This window comes from Mugil cephalus, chromosome 5, assembly GCF_022458985.1.
Source record: "Mugil cephalus isolate CIBA_MC_2020 chromosome 5, CIBA_Mcephalus_1.1, whole genome shotgun sequence".
In the NCBI taxonomy this organism is placed as follows: Eukaryota; Metazoa; Chordata; class Actinopteri; order Mugiliformes; family Mugilidae; genus Mugil; species Mugil cephalus.
In genome coordinates this window covers 4,567,562-4,590,009 of record NC_061774.1, presented here as the reverse complement: position 1 = coordinate 4,590,009, position 22,448 = coordinate 4,567,562, and the positions used below count along the sequence as shown (strand labels likewise).

At 41.1% G+C, this 22,448-nt stretch overlaps 1 protein-coding gene across 2 annotated transcripts in view; it reads left to right on the top strand.

Annotated features, from left to right (window-relative positions):
- The window catches only part of fstl5 (follistatin-like 5), a 160,875-nt gene that overhangs the window by 76,723 nt on the left and 61,704 nt on the right, over positions 1-22,448 (top strand). For both annotated transcript variants that reach the window (XM_047584929.1, XM_047584927.1), the window contains exons 5-6: positions 6,680-6,876; positions 12,502-12,622. In XM_047584929.1, the coding sequence (XP_047440885.1) occupies positions 6,680-6,876; positions 12,502-12,622 (318 nt within the window). The remainder of the gene's footprint in view (positions 1-6,679; positions 6,877-12,501; positions 12,623-22,448) is intronic.

Genomic DNA, 22,448 nt, shown 5'->3' with positions numbered 1-22,448 from the left:
TTTGAACATCGTATGGCCGACGTGATCAAAGTATCTTAACTTCCAATTTTTTTTGGATATTGAGGAAATGGATTAGAAATAAAGTACCGTAATCCACCTCGTTCATTTTATCGCCGCCACAGCTGAACTTCTCCCTCCTCCCTCTCTGGCTCCTGCAGCACTTTAGACCAATGACCAGCGGCCTGAGGGCTGAATGGATTTAGACCAAATGATCAGTGAATGACGGGGGCGTGACACCTGTCAATCACTTACAAAAATTAAATGAATGGAAGTGGACTAAGGGCACTGGGGACATAATAAATTACACCATTCAGAGATATTCTATGTTTTACTTTTGACTTTTCTGTTCTGTTTCTACCCTTGGTATCACCAGAACTTAAAACAATCTGTTGTAAGTTATTTTACAGTTAGCCCCGTTAGCCCATTTAGCCAATTTATACCAGCTGTCCCTGAGTAGGAGTCTTAAAGATGATGTACTATTACAACAGTCCTTGAAAGATATTTACTCAGCTTGTAATGGGACGTTGCGTGGTGTTGATAGGATGTGTTATTAATGTAGAGCTCAGATGACTCATTATATTGAGACAATTTTAACATTGCACATGAGGGGAAAGGAACGATTGGGTCATACTTGGTAATTAATCTGTATTAATTCAGAACGAATTGAGAACTGTGTCTATTTGAATTAAGATTCTCTTTCTCACCATGGAGAAAGGCACTGTCAAACATGGATTTGTATTTTCGCCCTCCTTGTTGAGATTGTAACTGCCTTTAGAGGGGCTCTTTTTAGAGCAGCTTGTATGAAGGTCAAACTTTTTGTTGTGTTGTATGGTGTCAAACCTGACTAGTACAGGAAACACTTACAAGTGGGGACTTCTTTTTTACTTCATCTACGTATCTGTGCTCAGTATGCTGTGAGACATATCATCTCACAACAACAACACAAACACATTTGAAAGGAGCAACTGCTGTTATAGCTCCTGCTCTCTTTAAAGAGGAAAATATCACATTTAGATAGCTGAGCCTCCCACACTAATCTCATATTACATTTTGAAGGTGCCCTGCTGAGTTCCTTCGGAAACACACTAAATCTATGTTAATTTGAGGTGGATAATATGATCCAAAAGTATTTTCCAGTCTTCTAATAAAATATTTATCGTCTCTGGCTATGCAATATGATTAATGCTCAGAGTTAAAGTTATGCTGTTTCGAACTGCAGGTGAGTTGTATTAATCATGATTACACAATTCTATCAATTTCTATAGTTTTTTTCCCATTAATCTATCATTAATTGTCAATTACTCCTTTGTTTAAACACTAATGATAAAGCTGAACTTTCCCAAATCAACTTTTAAACTTTTATTCAGAAGTAAATATAATAACACAATTATTAATTTCCAAACGTTAGAATTTTCCTAGTGGAAATGTGTTGCAGTGATGCCGGTAGTGTGTTACTTAGTAAGGCAGTACTCTAATCTAACGAGTGACGCGGTGCCTGATGTTGCATGTGCGGCTCTCAACAATAGTTCCCAGTGAGTCCAGCCTCCTGCTCGGAGACCCAGAGACCCTGACACCCTTCTTAACCAGTCTGTCCAGTCTCTTACAGTTCCTTTGAGTGGGCGCTGGCAGCCACCGACTGGGTGAACATGAGTAGCATTTCACTACATACGTGGAAGGATCCTGAGTCGGCTCTGTTCCTTCCTGTGTATGCCGTCTGTGTTGGCAGACCAGTCCAGTTTGTTGTCGGGGTGCACCCCTAAGAACTTATAGGTTTGCACCTCTTCAATGTCCTCCCCTCTGATGCTGACTGGCAGGAGCTGTTGTTTCGACCTCCTAAAGTCTATGACCATTTCCTTGGACTTGGAGGAGTTCAGCAGCAGGCAGTTCTTAGTGCTCCAGTCACTGAAGGCCCTCATCAGGTCTCTGATGGCCTCTCCTGATAAACCCCACAACAGCTGTATCATCAGAGTATTGTACTCTCATTTTAGATGTGACTTTAATGGAAATCTGTGTTGTTGTTCTTTACATCTGTGTGCATTTCCATTACATCTATATGTGCAGAAACAAACATCTTATAATGTGTAAATGAGCTGGAAAGCTACGCTGAAATGCTAAACATCAGCATCTGTGCCAACCTTTGTTGAGTTCTTGTGTGAAACACAACAGATGAGGACACAGTAATGACTCACAGGCGCTGACAGCCAACAAACAATCAAACAAAATAGTCCTAATACTGACACTGTTGTCTCATTGTTTTGAGGTCAGAAGGCCAGTGGTTCTTATTTGCTGAGGTGCTTGAGCGTAATTGCATCAGCGGTGTTTCAGTTTTATAAATGCCTACACTTTTATCGACATGGTTTGCTTTGTTTGTTTGTTTTTTTTGCTCAATTCTCAGTGCTCCTGGTAGTGGGAGCCACTATAACTGGAGATGAACATAGTAATAATAATAATAATAATAATAGTAAGAAGTAGAATGCATCGGTTTTATATGGTACTTTTCTAAATACCCAAAGATGCTTTACATTGAATCCATTATTCATTTGCTCACGCAGTCACACCCTGGTGGCGGTAAACTACCTCAGTAGTTACAGCTGCCCTGGGGCAGTCTGATGGAAACATGGCTGCCAAACCATGCCTACGGCCTCTCCGACCACCACCAAACATCACTCACATTCATACAGCAGTGGGGTTCACACTGGGAGCAGGGTGGGTTAAGTGTCTTGCCCAAGGACATAACAGACAGGCTAGGGATAGGGTGGAATCAAACTGCCATCCTCACGACTGCTCCAGCTCCTGAGTTACTGCTGTATAAATGTTGCTACGTGCCGATGAACGCCATTCAAATCAACAGTATTTAATTCATTGTCATGATGGTGCTGGCGCCCTTCTGCTGAGCAACGTTATCCTGGAAGTCAGACCAGCTTCCCTGTGCACAAATATCACTTGATTATACCCCCAGCTCCAATCTGCTGGGCCAGTCAAATCATTTGCGTGAGATTCATGCATTGATGGACAGAGTAACAGTGAAGTAGTCACGTAATCTCAATGCCGTGGGATGGAATTTGCTCGCAATAAAATGGCGAGACTACCCAGTTGCTTGGAACTGCACTTTCTTTCTCTCAGCCCATCACTCCAGTGTAGCGCCCCCACCCTTATATATGTGATGTTCTTACTAAAACGCTTTGTGTGTATCCTTTGGCAGGCCGACTTCTTTAATACATGAGACATTTTATATAATACTGCATTATTTAATTCTGTATTTTCTGCCAAGCTGCTTTTTCTTATTGGGTTTCTTGTCTGTTACCACTGTGAGCTGGAATGGGTTGAAACTGGCAGGGAAAGTGTGTGTCACGTTGCTGAAACACTGGCTTTGTTTTATTCATGTTGTTGTCCATACGTACACGTGTGATGCAGACAAAACGGGCACCAACAACAAGTGTTAGTGTTAGTGGTCATAAATTCAAGTTTATCTTCCTTTACTGGTATAGAAAATGATCGTCAGGCAAAGAACTGGTGTGTTTTGTTAAGCTGACTTTAGAAGTGTTTTTGCCAGCAATCACAGTAAAATTGAGGGTGAGAAAAGGAGGCCAACGTCGCTACACTCTTCCCCTCTTTTGCAGTTTGTTCATTTTTACAGTTTGTAATTTTTTATAGCCTGCTATCGTGTTCTCTTCACTCTCAGTGTGCAATAGCACGCTGAAAGGAAACGCATTATTCAGCTGATGACACAAAGTTGGAACTTCGAGTTTTTCTGAGTTTGGTGATTGATGATTTGAATGAGCCGCGTTTATGGGGGCAGTCTTAGCTTTTTAAAATAGCATCGCAGATAAAATGACTGAGTTTACTTGTGCCTGCTGAGTGATTACCCCACTAGTTACACATAGTCAGCAGGCAGTTTGCATTCTGATGTGTCCAACTGAGCTTGCAAAATGTTTGGATAGGCACTTGAGGAAATTTGGGATTTGGGATACAAGACAGCAGAAGAGCAGGAATTGACTAAATGGATTAGACAGATTTCTGCTGGGTTGAGTCTTGTTCCCTGAAGTACTATTATGACTAAGGCGCGTTAGTTTAGTTAATTTGACAGAATATAATGGCCATTTCCTAATTAATGCCTACACTCCCCTGTGTAGACGCGCACTGACAGGATGCTTGAGAGTGTGTGCACGGCAGTTTGTGTTTGCACAAGTGGATTTGTATACACGTGTGTGCATGCATGTGTGTTCCAGGGCACGCTCCTTTGACGCAGCTGACCTTCATATCCCCAGGGAATGCCAGCAGCCATTTATCTTTTATTCATTTTGCCATTTGTGGCCAGGGCAGCTTTTCTGGCACTGACGCTTGTCAAAACAGACCCTGCTCCATCATGCAGCCTGATGCAGCCTGCGCCCTAACAGCTGATCCGGTTACAGGGAATTTTTTTTGAGCTTGCTCTTTCGATACCCAAGATTTCACCAGCCACACTCACAGTTCTGACATCCAGAGCAGGATTTGCAATTCAGTAGATGCTGCAGTTGGTCCGTCACCCGCGGTGGCTGGTAGAAGAAGAGCTTACCAGCCACCGCTGCTGTTGTTCACATCCTGCTAGTTTACAGGAAGCTTCAGACTGAGCATGCGGCACAGACATCTGTCAACATCTCTGTGACAGGTGCGCCTGCTAAAACAAACTGAAGCATTCTTCCACAGCCTCTCGCTCATGTTTATTTCCCTACACCTGGCCAATTCAAGTTTTCTATAATTTGGTTCTAAAAGAAATAGAAAACTGCAAAATTTTATAGCCTAGACACTATTATATGCTTGGACAACGCAATATGTAGATGGCATGATTTTACACTCTGTGAGCTCCACTGAAGACCACCATTCCTCCAAAACATAATCTCTCATTTGGGGTTTTGGTAATTGTGTTTGTGGGAGCATGATTTCTAATTTGTTGACCCACAGTCTCCCGTAGTTACCATCTGGGTTGAGAGCCAGCGACTGTAAAGGTTTTCATACTCTTCAATTGGTTCACTTGGCATCTCTTACCCTGCGCGGAGGAGGAAGGCACACAGACACAGACTAATCAGGAGCCTTCACTTTTCAATGGCACAACAATGTGGCAGGTTTTTATATTTGTGAAAGGGCAGATCTCTGGTGTCAGAACGCCTCTTTGTTTTCATGAACACCCTGAGTTTAGGTTATTGTTGTCTGAATTGAAAACAGCTGGAACAATTTCACTTCTCCCTCAAGAAAACCCAAAACCTTAAAGCTCACCAACTAATGTGTTTAATTCAGAGTTAAGTCTATTGTTTTGCACTAAAGGCTTTGTGCATGAAACGAAAATTAAACTGACTCCTGTATTTTTTTTTCCCCCATACCGGAGACTCATTACAGTTGTGTCTCACGTGTATCTCACTTACTACACTCAATATTACATAAACGCTAGGAATAAAGTTGCTGCACCTTGGGGGATATTACAAGGTCACACAGAACTTAGATGAAAATGAAAATGACTTGATAGCGTCTGCGAAAGCCCACTGATTCCCTGGCAGAGTGTTAGGAGCACTACTTTCAGCCTCTCAAGCCCACACGATGGTTAGCGTCGGGATTACATCAAGCATCTCATTTAAATGCTGGCTGATTGCTCAAGTTGTTCCACTGAAGGAATGCTGGATGAAATTTACGAGACAAAAATGAGATCCAACGCATCTGATAATTACGCGTCATTGGTTTCTGAGGTTGCGCTGATTCGGCTTAACTAGTCATCGGCTCTCAGTCAGCACCCAGTCCTACTGAGTGGAGGCCTCATTACGGCTCTCGCTAAATCATTCCCGCCTGATCATCCCCAACAAAGATCATTTGTCTTGCATAAGACTCTGTGCAGCAGCTATTATTTCACATTTCTCCCGAGCTGGTGATCCCACCGTGCAGTGTGGCAGAGATGTCACCATAATCCCCTGAGAGTTGAGAAGCAGCCCGGCAGAACAACAAAGTTTTCTCGTGGGCTCGTTGACATCAGCTAATATAACTGTTATTAGAGGAGAAACACTTCCCGATCTAACAATGAGAGGTTGATTTGACACGTGTCACACTAGTCTTTTTTCTTTTTTTTTTCTTCTTTCCTTTGCTCGACTCTACTCTGCCGAACCTTTCATGTAGTTGACTTCTTTGATCTGGAGCCTTTGATGGTGGATTGTAAATACAGCGCCATCATGTTTTCTGTTGCTGCCAGGGTTAACTCTTGACACCTGTGTGAAAGATTTGTTCGTCACTTTCTTCGTGTTGACGAGGCTGCTGCTTTCTTAGTTTGAGGCGGTGAAATGCTCCTCGTCTGTCACTGTTTACCCCCCCTCCGGGGAAAATAATACTTAGCATTTGTTACTGTGATGCAGACAGATGTAGACATGCTTAGATTAGGCTTTTTCTGAATATAAACAGCAGCATTACTTCTTAATAATGTGAATCTTCACGGGGATTCTGCTGTGCACAGATATTAATTGGCGCAGATATAAAAACCTGTTACAAATAATAAGCTCAGTGTGTAATCATGTACTTTATTTTTACCACATATTTAGAAAAGTTTCTGTTTTCAGACTTCCTGATAATGTTTAATGTACTGTATATATTTAATAAACCAAAGTCAAAAACTTTTTTACATGTCTACAATCATTTTTCTACCCTTTTTTCTGTTTTTCCCCAGATGACAACTGCCGGTTGAGTGACTACCGTCGCCTGAAAACGAAGGTTCTGGATTTGCATGACAAACGTTACATGGGCTCTTTTCTCCATGGGACTCACAAGGACAGCATGCCTGCCAAGAAGCAACTGGTTGACATGATGTTCAAACGCTTTGATGCGGATAATAACGGCCAAATAGATTCCAGTGAGCTCTCACAGGTAAGATCGTTGAATAAAATACATCAGTCAGCCGCATCATCAAAACCTTAAAAAAATGAGTGGCACCAGTGTCTGGTCAGTTCTCATACCCACAGAGTTTTCTCCAGTTGCCTTCATTCAAAGCCTTTTGGAGTTAGTGATGCAGTACTGAAACAACACTGTCCGTAAGAGATTAAAAAAATATTTAGCTGCAGTAGCAATTAGCTCCGTACCCTTTTGTAACCGCACTTTCCCTTTCCATCCTCGCCTCAGCATCTCTTACAGCTATCAAAACTGCCACCGCCGAACTGAAAAGAGAAGACAAATGAACAAACAATCTGTGTTCTCAGGTGTTCAAACTACTGCCTGACATAATCGTGTCCGTTTACTCCTCATACCCTTCTCTGTGGTAGCTGGGGTGCATAGATCTAGGTAAATCCTTTGAAAAGCAATGTGGGTCAAAGGAGCCATGCGCTCATGGGAGGCTGCAGCCTTTGACCGGAACTACCAGGAGGGATGTTGTAAAAGGAGCTTTTTCAGGCTTCCATGAGGAAGGAGAGTATTCTGTGCATAACAATGAAAGTCTCTGAGTACCTTAGGACTGATGTAATATAAAAAATAATACACAAAATAGGAAAATAATTGCAGGCATAAGTGAGCCACTGTGGTTTTCAGGACTTTTATAGGAGTTGCTTTTCTTAGGTCATCTTCCTGCTGATCCGCTAGGACGTGACATCTGTACGGAGGTCGTGTTTGTCAGTGCCTTTTTCCCCATTCGAGGAGAACTAATTAGATTGATTTGAATATATTTTTGTATTTTCAGTTGAAAGCATCGGACTACCACCTTAAAATTGTGATGTTTTGCCATATTTTCATATTATTTACATATTTTTGCATGTTTTTACATTAAATGCTGCCAAATGCCAGCACGAGTGCAAACGCTGCTTAGTGACTGAAATGCATAGTCAACAAACCATGTTGCTCTGTGTTTTATTGAATAATATTGAGCGTGCGCCCAGGGTCTGAATTTGAATATGTCCTTTCAACCTACTGAATATTACTTTGGACAGATTTTCATACCTGTTGGTGATGCCATTTATCCTGTTCCAGGGAGAACTGTTACACTCTACCTCCCTTTAGATGTTTGAATGACACACGCTAGTAATATTTAACATCCAGAAGAAGATGCGCTTTTTATGGATTCCTCAAGGGCTGCTTTCAGCCTTCCTTCCCTCGTCGTCCTTTTCATGTATGAGAAATAATTTTGGCAGATTTTCACGCACGGCCAGCTACACAAGACTCATTCTCAAAGACAAGAGGAGAAGAGAGCCTTTCTGGAATAGTCAGAAATGAAAATATCAGTGGATTGCAGGTGGCCCTTATGGGGATTTAAACAGAATTTTTTTTGTTGTTGTTGTTGTTTTTCGTTTTGCATGCATGCATATTCACATTCATGGCACTGACCTCAGGGTGCACATAGCCTTCTGAGTTACTTCCAAACTTTTTATTGTTAATTTGTTAACTGCAGTCAAAACAACCAGTCTGCTATGCTGCGGACTGATGTACGACTGGAAACTTTACAAATATTTAAGCACGTATGGAGCCCAGAGATGCAGAAAGAAACTCTACCTTGCATCAGAATGACTGCTTAATGTTTGCTTGATAAATATCACAGCAAAAAAATCTTTATCAATCTGATAAATCACTTAATAAACAAAGGCAAGCTTGGCAGTGCCTCAACATAAGGACGCCTGAATGTAATTATAGATTGAGTCTTTAATCAGTTTTTATGTTGATGTATTATATGTTCCATCAGAATGTAATTTCAGAATAATTTATAGTTCAACTTTTTCAGTTTCTCTTTAAACAATGTAAGTTTTAAACATCACACACACAATACGTAGGCTCTGATTCTCTCTGCTGGCACTGCAGAATACTGCTTTGTTCACAAAAGATAAATATGAAAGAAGACAAAAGATAAATGCACATTCAATTTTGGTGTGACCAAGCCCTCAAAGAGAGCCCTGCACAAGCAAAACACACACTCATCAGCAGTTAAATGTACGAAATAATGGCTCATGCCCTAAAGCGCCCTCCATAATTGGAGCATTCTCTGATCTCATTTGAAATTCTAGGATGGAAATCCCCCACTCTGGCTCGCTTGACGCTCTAGAGTGTGCGCATGAAGAGGCACAGGGAGCAATTGTTCCTGCCCTTTTAGTCTTGGGTGCCCTTTTAAAATGGAAAAGCAAAACTTTTTTTTTTCTTCATGCATTGTATCTATCATTTTACCAAAGACTGGGCCGTGGAATTTTACAAGAAAACATATGAGAAGACTTTACCTTGTCCCTTCTTGCCCGTCCTCTAGCCTTGTCTGCCCAATCTGCTCTGTCTGAAAATGCAGCAAAAAGCCTGACAGCTACCAAAGGAAGTGTCGTGATCTTGTTGAAAGTTCATGTTTCTTACCTTTGTGTTATATTTCTTCAATTTTTTGCCTTCTCTAGAAGAAGGCTAAAAAGTCTGTCATGTAATTCTGGAAATGTCTTGGAAAAGATTTTGATTATGAAATAAGTTTGATTACAGCTGCCTCCTGTCACACAATGTTTTGGTCCACAAAAAGTCATAAATAGAAAAAGTACTGAAATCTTGCTGCAGGAACAGCTTTTTGAGTTGTTTCTAAAGCGTTTTTGTGTGTGTGTCAGTGTCGGGCAGCATCCTGCTGAGTGTCATTACTATGGGGTGGGGGTGTCTGGTCTGGCCTAGGTGGGTGGTACATGTCTAAGTTACATCCACATGGATGAATGCCAGCTCCAAAAGTTTCCAAGCAGAACTTTGAATTGTCACACGATGGGTGATGTTATTTAGTTCTCCTGTCAGTGGTCTAGATGTTCTGCCTGACTGTTACGGCCGGCTCAGAAAGCTGCAACCAAGGAGGAATATAGCAGCTTGTTACATGACAATGAATCAAAAGGTTTATTCAGAAAGCAAAATCAAATAGTGAATAAGAGTAAATAATAGAAACAGGGCTGGGATACTGGGTCTGGTACCAAGGAGAGAGTGTGAAGCCTTCTGTATTGGCACAGCCCACATCCTCAGGAAGATGGTCTCCTGAAAAACCTGAAACAGAGACACGGAACAAACAGGCATATAACAATCAACAGGACTGGAGCTGCCACGTAACGCTGACTAACCAGCCTAATTTAAAGCACCGCCTTTGTAAGTGAATGTCCTATTTGAATCAGACCGGAGCTGTGTTCTCAATAATCATTACACCACTTATCCCATCGCTGGCTGCATTTTCATGGACGACATTTCTTAAATCCGACTGAATCTCTCCGATCAGATTCCAACTGAACTGAACTGTCTACATGGATGCTAAACAGTATATGTGTTTATATGCCCCAAAACATCGGCCAGAACAAAACATACAATCTGTATGTACAAGAACACATAGACAGACTGCATTTTCGGTGCCACTGCCCACGTCACTTCTGGCTTTGTTCATCTTTTCCCATGCTTGTTTGAACAGCTGGTTGCATGGCTACCTTCATCTTTCATGTTTCTGACCCTCCTGGAAACTTGCCATGTCACCTGATGCTTACCCTACAGGGGGCAAATGTGCTTAGGAAGAATGGATCCATTCCAAAAAATTAGATCAAGCGTTTACATTGTTACCAGGTAATATTTAACTACACCTCCCCTCTCAGTTTGATGGGAAATTCCATCTGATCCAGGTTTGAGGCTGGGCTTTTATTTCTTATTAGTGGAATATCACTGCCAGTGCGAATGCAGCAGCTGATGTCCCTTAGGAAATTTTACTTGTCTGGGGTTGTGGGTTACTGTGTTTGACAAAGATGTTAGTTGAAAAATCTTAGGACTCATGACAATCAAAGGTTGTGTGGGTAGTAAGGCCATGTAAGTTTTAAAGCCCAGGACTCCAGCTCGCACAAATGTCTTCAAGGACACACATTCAAAGCAAGCCAAGAGGGCCAGACAGTCAAGAATATTTTAGATATTAAATATTTTATAGCTTATATTTTGTTAGCTTGGTTTTGGTCTGGTTGAGTCCAATATGACATATAAAGTGAAAGAAAGAAAACTGAGATTATCAAAGAGATAAAAAGTTATCATGTCCACCACTGGCTGTTATTTGTTAACTGGGTTTTTTGAAGCAGTGCTATGGCATTACTGGTGATACCTAAATTTGAGGCAAGTTGTCTGGGAAGGGAAGTGCACTGATCCGATGAACGATGCATGATGTATAAAGCCGTCCCTTTGGATCAGCATTGTGACAGCTGATCTACTATGATGGATGTTTTACTGCCAGGGCCAAGCAGAGGGTGTTGAATAGTATCATGCCTTAGCGGGATGATGGTTACAAACTGTAGAGACTGGTTCCTTTTCACCCTCAGTTTTGTCTCAGTTTGTCCACAATAAGCACAAAGTTAATACTGTAGACTTATCATTACATTTGACTTTCCATCGGTGAGTCATTAAACAGATCACATCCACGCCTTCCAAAGTAGACAGTCAAAAATAAACTAGGTACATTTACTTAACTGAGATGCAGTGCTTGCTTGTAAATTATTTCTTTTTATTGCTACATCTGCTCACCTCCACCACAGAGAATATATTATACTTTCAGATCTTTTTTACAAGAAGTGATATGTTCTAACAAGGCTTTCAGATGTTTCTGACAAGTACAGTACATTAAAATGTTGTTCTCACCTTTCAGATTACTATTAGCAAAAAAGCTTATAGTTAAGTATCTGTCTACAAATGTGCCCAGTTCCTGAGTGACTGGCAGTGGATCTGTATTACTTTTTCTTAATACGGATGTTAGATCATACACAGATCAGCCACATCAATAAGACCACCGACAGGAGAACTAAATAGCAATAACATCTTGTGACAATACAGTCTTCTGCTGGGAAACATTTGGACCTAGCATTCATGTAGATGTTAGTTAGACATGTACCACCCCAGACCAGGTACCCCCACCACATGGCAATGACAATGGCAGCAGCAGGATGCAGCCTGAAACACACACTTTTGGAACAACTCAAAAAAAACCCTAAAGAACAGCACGAGGTGTTGACCTGACCTCCAAATTCACTAGATCCCAAACTGATCAAGTATCTGTGGGATGATCCACAGAGACCCCTCCCCTCAACCCATAGGACCCAAAGACCCCCACTAACAACCTCCTGTTACCAGTTTATATCATTTTGTCACCATATAGAAAACAGAGTTTCACTTCTAAGTGACTGGTGGGCAGTGTAGCTTTTTAGGAATCTGAAACTCACATTATAAGGGGCTGTTAACAACCAGATACTCAGCCTCAATTTGAGGATCTTGTTCAGAACCTGGGTGGTATCTTCTTTTTTTAACAGGTTAATGGATCTCTAATGACCCATTAGCAACTATACACTCCAGACTCAAGGTGTGAATATGGGTAGACATGTGAAGACTGTCCACATTACCCTAGAAAATAAGTGTCTTAAAATTAATAAGCTTTTGTTCAAAACCTTTTTTTCTTTTCCGTATTAGTTTATTTCTGGCAAATAACACCTAAAGAAAAGTGAACCGAATCGATCCAGAAAGTACGGTCTGTCTTTTTGTGACAAGAATGTGTTGTCATTGTAGGTCATCAAGCAGGAAGGTCTGACCAAGGACGTCTCCGAATGCACCCTGTTCGACCTGCTGAAGTACAACGATGTCAATGACGACGAGCACCTGACAAAAGAGGAATTTTACACAGCCTTCGGTGAGTACGGAGCTTTGTTAGCTTGGCGGAGGATGTGAGGATATAAAACCCATCTCAGGTTTTAAAAAATTTAAAATTGTGGATAATTTTATACCCACACGATCTATTTGTATAACAGCATGCTGCAAGATAGAGTTCCCACAGAATCAACAGGTATCTGTCCATTCATTTGTTTTTTTTGTTTAAAAAAAAAAAAAATATATATATATATACTGTATATATATAGATATGACGCTTCTTTTATTTCTTTTTCTTTTACAGGCTCAATTTATAAGCCATCTGTTTGGCGTGTGTGACATTTAATTGTCTAATTAAGTGTTGACTGTGTTTTACTTTGAAATTTAAGGAGCAACTAACACTTAAACTGTCAGCCGGTTTTCATGGCCATTACTAAGTTAGTTATGGGGGTTAGTTTTGGATAAGGTTTGATATTACACCACTGGGGAAGCGATGCAAACTGCGTATTGTTCTTCTTCAAATGTTTAGTCCATTGGAAGAGATAAGTTAAAGTGTTTAAAGTGGGGATGAATCTAGCGGAAGTGGGCCGTAGCTAAACCCACCATTAGATATCATAATGATGACAGGTGCTCCGCCATATCTGATTCACACAAACACATGTGCGGTAATTTCCTCCTTTTGTATCCTCCCCGTTCTCTCGCTCGTGGTTGCTCCTTGTCTGACATTTTCAGTCAGCTCAATATCCTTTGACAGGATGTCCTCTGACATTTGGCTGGCTCGACACATTTAGCAGAGGAAGAGAATTCATAATCAACCTTCATCTCATCAGTCCTCTGTATTTAAAGCATTTCTCAGAGCAGACATAAAGCCAGTGGCACCAACGTGAAAGAGTCTTGTCTTGCCTATTGTTCTCTGCATCACACGTGAACGTGTGGGAGAGAACCCCTTCTGGCAAGTCAGGAAAAGAAAGGAACGTCAGCCGATCTGTGCAGAGCTGCGTTTCCTTGAAAAGTTGAGTTGCTCTAACTCCAGCGACTTCCTTTTCAGCGTTCAGACCGTTTTTTTTCTCCCCTCAAGCTTCCAGCTAAACTGCTCACAAGGAAATGGGATATTTCATGTGAATAAATCTCTCTCTCTGTGACGGAGTCTCTTTTAACCTGTCTCTCAATGACTTCTTTTTTATTCTCTACCCTTATGTGCCACTAAATGTTCTTATTCACCAACAGTGGAAGGGTGTGCTGCTATGAGTTAAATATTACCCTTTAATTAAAGCTCTTTACTGGGAATTGTCTGTGCTGTTCTGGTCAATAAGGGTGGAGCCAATCAAACAATAATGTACAGTTTAAGTCGTGCCTTTGTCAACACCTCAGATCAACTCAGGATTTTCATGCACCCCACTGAAGTGCTCGAAGCCATTTCACTTCTCTGTATTCAAGGTAACAGTCATTTTACAAAGGAGCAGAAAGCATTTAACATCGAGAACATCATTTTCAGACATCACCTGCATGTTTGGTACTCAGGAAGACTCATTCTTTTCAGGCAGTTACAAAAACATACAAGAATTCGGCATATAGTGCAGCATAGTTGACCGGATCTTCATCAGAGTGCTGCACTCCACCCTGATGCCTGTGATCATCCATCATCATCTGTAAGATTCACACCAGGAAATAAACGCTAATCAGAAAAGCATAAGTTTTTATGATGTTATTGGGCTGACTAAAAACACTAGTCGATCAGATTTACCGAGCATAGCTAATGTATTTCATTACAGTCCCCTATACAGGTATAAAACAGCTGCACAGTGTAACACACTGTTAAAGCTACTTTTTTTTCGTCCGAGTGGGTTGATGCACAGCTGCTGATTTAATAAGCATCTGTAATCACTTCAGTCATACATTGATCATATTTCACTGGAATTTATAGTGTGGGTCTAACCCCTGGCCTTAGAGTCAGAGGTCATGGTGCTCGCGGCAAAAGCACCCTGTGTAAATTAGCGTTTTTGCAGTTCATCGCCGACATAATCTCTGAGTGGCAGCTATAAAAATCTATGCAAATACTGTAAGCGCTGTCGTAAACCGAGCGGCATCATAAAGTAAATCCGCTGATCCAGTGTGGCCAGAATTATGGTGCAGCTTTGGAACGAACAGCAGTAAATGCAGAATGACTCGTCATGAAACGGCACCTGTCTGACTACTGCGCTAATAAGGACCCACTGCACACCTTTCTGGAATATTCAAAGCATGGCAACATTGTTTGTCAGGACAGGAGATAAGACTTTAATGTCCATGCATTATTCATTCCTCCTTTGCATAGACTGGAATAGGGTTGAGAATCAATTTGCTGCAGCTTGCAGTAAGGAAACTGTCTGACAGAAGTGATGTCTTTTAATTAGATGATGTTACAGATATGAATGATGTCTGCCACGCTACTGATTGTGAGCACCATGACATCAATGAATAATTTGGTGAATGATGACTTGGTGCATCATGGGTAAACAGATAAGGCGTCGTCTATCACAGTGTCATTAACTATTTGTAGGAGAGGGAAAGGATACATTGGAGCATTAGCTGTCAAACATTAAAACCAACTATATGCAAGATCAAGACGGATTGCAGACATCATCCCAGGAAGTAATAGTGGGCGTTAATAGGCAAAGCCTGACCTTAAAAAGAATTCACAAATATTTTGTAACACTACACGCAGCAGTTACCACAGCGTGACATTTGATATACAGTCTTTGCACTTTATTTTATGCCCCAATTAGTCAAGTTAACTGTGTCGTAATTAGGTACTACTCAGAGGCAGCTCATAAACTGTTCATCTTAACAAACGGATGATGATAAAAGTAAATAAAACACAGATGTTAATGGGAACAATTGTACCTCTAACTAATCTGAACATTTAAATACATACACACAGACCCTGTGCAGTGGTTTGCAGCTATTCTTAGCTTCGTGGCTCTTCTGCTTTGCTCTCTTGACAAATACAGATTTCTGGCACCTGATTTCCTTTCAGGTGCAGAGTTTACTGTATGTGCCATCTTTGGATCTAGTCTGTGTGTAAAATTGCAGTTTTTAACAACATTAAGTTGGTCTATATGCCTGTAGTTCTTTGATGCAGGTTTGGTGGGTTTGTAACTTTATGTGTAATAATCTCCTCTCTCTCATTGTGACAGTGCAAGTAACGTTTACGCTATATTCATACATAAACCCCTATTTCTATTCACCTACAGGGTCTTTCCTTAAATCCCACCCAACCCACATTCTGACTAGAATATATCCAACAAGAGAAGAAAACCTAATACCTTTAAATAACATTTCTGGAGCCTCGAAGCTGCAAAGACAGCAAACATACTGTGCGTTTTAGTGATGGAACAGAGGGTGCAGCATCAGTTCTAACTGCCCGGAGGCAAAAGCAATTCCTTACAGGTGCATGAACACCCTTTCCATGTGTTTACATGTGTTCCTTTCTCTGGTTGCTATGGAGATGGTCACTGAAACTACGTCTGTGCAGTGACTTCTCAGAGGGGGATCTCCACCAGGTCATCTGTATTCACTGCCAAAAAGGCTCATGAATAGGTCATGCTCCTAGTTTGTCATGAGTAACATCTCAACCAGAATAAAAAAAAAAATAAAAAAAATCTCTATATATATAATAATAATTATTATATTTTCAAAGTACTGGTGAGTTCTTTCAGTTTTAGCTGCAAAGTCCAACTGCTGTGGGAATCTGGTTCTTTCTAAAAGGTGGCTTGACATGGGCTGAGTAGTGTAGCCCTCAGACAGAGGGTTTTAGAGCTGATGTCTTGCAGGGCTCACCATGATTGTGTCCTTCTGTCAATGTTCTTTTTAAGCCCTATGACGTTTTCTGGACAATCACGGAGTGTTTTGCCTGCGCACAAACACACTTTAAGTGCTTGTAGTTCCGATACACCCATTGAATGCTTTCTGTGTGTGTCTGGACATGCTGCTTCACCAACAGCGGTGAAAATCAATTTGCAGGTTTTTGGAAATAAGTGTGAACGGTCCCCTCTTTGAGTTTGAATCTCATCCCCAACAATATGTCTTCCTCATACACAGTAGTAAAGGTGTATTGTAGATCATTTTAAACAGTACTTGTGCAGCCTTATTAAGCCCTCTGCTCTCTGTCAGTTACCTTACGTAAAGCACTGTGGGGTATCATACATTATTTAGATGATTCACAGACATGACCTTAATTGTACTTCTCCATCAAATAGAGTGGTAATGCTATTTGTGCTGCGTTGTGGGACTTATCTCAACCTTCCCTCGGTGCCAGGATATTGATCTGAACCCTGGCACCTCCTGACAGAACACATAGCCGGGAGATACAACTCTCTGATTTCTGCTGAGACTGGAAGCCTTGGAGTGCTCGTTGGATTTCTGAGGGATTGGTGGGAATCTAAGATGGACTGTAATGTGATCCATCATATTGTAATCTTGTCCTCTTAGACCATTGTTAGTGTTAGCCAAGGAATAATAATAACAAATGGCTTATCTGTCGCTGCATTTTAAAATTGTAAATATGACTAAACCACTCGAGTTAGGTCAGAAAATGTAGCTGCAGCAAATCTGATGTAATGGATATATTTTTTATACAATATAACTGTACAGTTATGATTCGTTGTGCATTTTTGTTGTTTTTATTTTTGCTCTTTGCTACATTTATCATTCTCTTTCATTTGGATGCAAGGCAGCTCTAATAATGCCTTTTTCCACATCTGGTGTAACATTAGATTTACAGAAAGTTTGTCAAGCTTGAAAATTAGTTGACTAACTCTCATTACGCCTGTGAAGATTATAATTAGAAATCCAAACTAATAGCCATGCCTCCTCCGGAGAAGGCTGATTCCATTAAGTCAAGTTTGCTGTTATTCAGCAACCATTGCAAAGTGACAATTAATGGATACTCTGGCTTTTACTTGTCAAACCTCCTGCTGAGTATTCCATTCACAGTCAACGACAAGTGGTCTTAAAATGCTTTCATAATTAATGTTTCATTTTCCAACATGTAGCTTTTTATATTTCCAGAATGTGTTAGAGAGATTAAGAAGAAGTCCAATTAGTTTCTTATTGTAACAGGAACACCATGAACAGGAATACCAGAGTGGTGTATTTCAACAACTCTCTTGCCAGGATTGTTCTTCCCCCTTGAACTTAACACATAAAGTAAGCCTTTACATATTTTTAGAATCAAAATATTAGTTCATTACTATTGTGTTGTTTTATTGAGGTGTTGAAGAGGTTGAGCCTGTTACTACAGAGTCAGTCAAATATATCTCACTGAAACACTTTTCTCCATTTGAATTAAAGGTGCATTCGTCATGCATGGCCAGTGTTATTTATCACCCTTAAGACTGGTCGTAAATAAGTGAAATGTTTTGATTTGGTGGCTAAGGCTAGAGGACACTCTCCATGCAGCCTGATGTTCCCCATATGTTAATATTAAGGTCCACAGGACTGAAAACACAGAAAATTGTCCTCTGACTGTGCACGATGGCAGTTCCAATTCTTTAAGGGGACACTTTATGTGGAGGACAACAAAACACATACATACAAGATGGCCACAACAGCGCCTGGTCATCAAAGAATAACCAGGGAAACAACGCTTTTCTAAAGAGAAAAAGAAAAACTGGAGAAATCCAGGTGTGCCTTGTTGGCTAAGATGGTTGTTGGTCTTATCATCATTCTGTGCACCGTAAGGGTGAAGAAGCAGTGTGTACGTTCCGTTAAATAGTGCATGAAAATCTCTAATTTATTTTGTAAGAAGTACCAGTACTTGAGGGCAGGTTCTGTACAAGCTGCTCGTTTATGCTCTGTATCCGCCACTACATTAAAACCACTAACAGGAGAAGTAAATAACATTGACCGTCTTGTGACAGTTCAGTGTTCCCATCAATCCATAGACCCAAAGACCCCCACTAACACAAACTAACTAAATTCTGTTGCCAAACAATGCAGGACGCCCTCAGAAGGCCCATGTCCATTCTCCCATGAGTCACAACTGTGACCTACACAATATTAGGTCATAATGTTATGCTTGATTGGTGTATATACCACATATTTTTCAATATGTATTTTTACTATTGAATGTCATCAGCTGGTTTTGTGGAGAGTGGGTCAGATTTAAATTCCTCGTGATGAGAAGCCTCTCACCGCATTCAAGAGGCTTCTGACTGTGAGAGCATCAACGTTCTTCTTCTGCCTGTCAGGACAGTTTAGCAGTTCAGGGTAAACAGGCTGCCTCGTTCATCCACCCTCAACGTTTAACATCTGTCATCCATTTGAAGGTGTTGGCATGCATCATTTGCGGTCATGCAGCTATTCAGCTGTGCTGCAGTGGTGGTGTAAAACTACCAGAAGGCACACGCGGTCGGGTGGAAGCGTACCGTGATGCTGTCTGAATTTACAGTACAGCACGTAAAGCTGTTTGATACATGTGCTAAACAAACTGCACCCACAGCACACGCAAACAGGTGTTGGATGTTACTCAGCAAAAAAAAACAAAAAACATAAGAAATAAAGAAGAAGTGTGATGGCAACATTAAATCACAACTTCTCTTATGCTATAGCCAAAGTGCTCACTGATATCAGAGAAAGAGAGAGGATTTTTTTAATTTTTTTTTGTCAGTTGTTTTCCACTACGTAGCTGTGATAAAATTAGTCCAATTAGACCTTCTCTGTAGCTCGGTTGCATACTAATGCCGGCCGTCCCACAGGATCTCTCCCAGCAGCTGCTTTGGAAACAGACTTGAGCTGATCAGCTCGAGGTAATGTTCTCACCAAGGCCATTTGTTAGTGTTTTACAGCCATCGGATGTTTATGATGTTCGTGGGAGGGGAGCGGAAGTGGGTAATAAACATCCTCCCGCCCTTCAACTAATACCTGTCATTTTTGCACAATTAATTGTTCCTTTTTGTTGTTGTTGCTGTTGTTTGCAGTAGTGATGCAAAACCACAATTATTTCAGGTGATTCACCTAATGCAGAAGAGTGAGATTGGAGATGGTTAATGTTTAAAGACTGGTCACTGAGGGCATTTCCCTTTGGTTGCGAGTGCTGAGAGTATTATAAAATAATCTCATTTCACCGGAAAAGCTCAGAATCAACATCAAAAGTAGTTATGCCCCAAATTGGATGCCGAGTCCTTTGACCTAAAGTCGAGATGCAGAGTTTTCCATGTAAACAAACATGAATGGATTCACATCTACACTTGTGCAGATGTGGATTGTGACTCTGTGTTACTATCATCAAAGCTCACTAGATCTTAATTGCAAGTATGTGATGTTGATAAAACAGGCTTCAAACGTTGACATCTGTTTGTATTTCCCTGACTCATTTTAGCTAAATATATAGCAGAACATACAGTATATATTGAGATTCAGAAAACTTATCCCTGGGGGAAATTAAAGGCACACAGAGCAGGCAATGACGACACAAGGCTGAGTGGAAAATTCAGTTAATTTAAGAATTAAGTAACATAGGATAAACAAATGGAATAAATATATTCATAAAATAAATGAAAAGAGAACACACACCCAGTCATGAGTAGTGCAAAAATGAGCACTGCATACATATGGGTGCAAACTTGGCAGTGAGGTAGGTAAAGTACGATGTGCAAAATGCCAATGAGGCATTTACCTTAAGTCAACAGTAAAAGGTCGGTTGATTTATATGCATATATATATATATATTCTTTAAGTAACTGAGTAATATTAAGACAAAGGTTCGAGTCCTGCACCGGGCGGCCTTTACTGCGTGTCATTCCCCTCCTCTCTGCCTCCCTGTTTCCTGTCACTCTACACTGTGTTGTTAATTAAAAGGCTAAAAAGTCCAAAAAAATATTAAAAAAAAAAGGAAAGAGAGAATGGACATGGACCTTCTGAGGGTGTCCGGTGGTGTCTGGTAACAGGATGTTATTAGTGGGGTCTTTGGGTCGTGTGGGTTGAGGGGAGGGGGCTCTGTGGATCATCCCACGGATACTTGATCATTTTAGGATCTAGTGAATTTGGAGGCCAGGTCAACACCTCGTGCTGTTCTTCATGTTTTTTGAGTTGTTTTTGTGTACATGTGTGCCTCTATCAGGCTGCATCCTGCTGGGGATGGCTGCTGCCATCAAGGAGTGACATTGCTATGGGGTGGGGGTGTCTGGGCTGGTCTAGGGAACATCCACATGAATGTCAGGCCCAAACGTTTCCCAGCAGAACACTGAAGTATCACAATATGACCAATGTTCTTCGCTTCACGTGTCAGTGGTTTTAATATTGTGGCTGATCAATGTATATATACATAAACCAACTATCCTAACATAGACTGCAGTCTAAATAAGATGCTTATTATAACAGACTTCACATTGTTGCACTTAATATATTTACAAAGTCAGGTAATATCTGGTTTAATCAGAGATGTCATTGGCTATTTAGAAAGGATTGCATACATGTGCTTTTTGAGTGTAGTTGTTTTTGTCTACAGAACAGGTTTGGGGTAATGGTGACTTTTGTAGCATGTGATTAACTAATTGCAGTTGAAGCTATTATTTTGTCCATCAGCCCACCTCTCATCTGACTGCTCTCCCTTTTGTTTTGTTTTGTTTTGTTTCCCTGTTGTACAGAGATCCACTCTGTTCAGTACTCGACTAGCTACATCAGTTCAACATGAAAAGGAAAAAATAAGTATTTTCTTCAGGAAAACAAAATACATATGTGCGTTTGAGTGCTCGAACTACTTTCTGTCTCTGACAAACATCCACAGAGTCACTGTCTCTCTGTGTCAAAAACAGAGAACCCATTCTTCTTGCTTTGGGAGAGATTGAACAAATCAAGTCAACAATCAAGCATCAAGATCACACAGTATTCTTATGAATATGTATATTGTTTTTTGGGGTGTTTTCTGCCTTTGAGGCGTCGCGTATGGGCTGTGACTACTTAGCATCAAGGAAAAATACTTTTATCTTCGCTTCAAAATGTCAACCTCAAAAGCAATTGGGGCTACACAGCCGTTCTGCTTTGGTAGTATTGGATGTCATTGAGAGTGAGAGAGAGTGTGTTAGAGAGGAATGAAAGAGTTGGTGAAGAGGGACAGCACAAGAGAGCATGTGTTTGAGAAAGAGGGCGGCAGAGCATGATAGAGGATGGAGTAAGAGGGTTGGCTAAGCAACCTTGGTGCAATTTGTCTTCATGCAGCCGGCTCTTTGCAACGTCCTCTAGGCCCAGGCTATTTTCCCTGACAAGCTTGTTGCCTCCAGTGCCATAGGTGATTTACCTCTCGCTGTGGCACTGACAAGCATCGCATTCTGGGTGCAGAGCAGAGTAAATCAAAAGTCTGGACTTTACCGTTAATCACTAATTACGGGCTGGACGGTGAAGGTTGATCCTTCCCTGGGGACTGAGTCCCTTAGACTTCAAATCAGACCAAAAAGAGGAGCCAATGCCACTTCCTGTTCTGATAAATCCCTCACAGAGGAGGTGCTGGGCTCTGAGTGTTTGAGCCGACTCCAACTGCCCAGACTTCCACCTCTCTGAGGAGTTTCTCATTCAGGTCGTATACCGGCCCTCCCTTCTTTCATCCCTCCCCTCCTTCCTCCATCCGCCAGCTAAAGCTATGATGGAGCCCGTCTGGCCATCTAACTGGCCACTTTCTTCTTTAAATTCTCACTATAACTTCACACATTTCTATCCCCCTAGGATCAGCAGCAAATCGAGTTTGTTGCTTGCAGCGTATTCCAAAAGCATTAAGATACAAGGGGCCTGTAATTGAATGGTTAGGGAGGACATTATTGAAGGAGATTTTTGTCAGCGTATCCACCCACCACCACCTCAGCGCCACGGAGAGTGCCAAGTGGCTGCATGGTGTG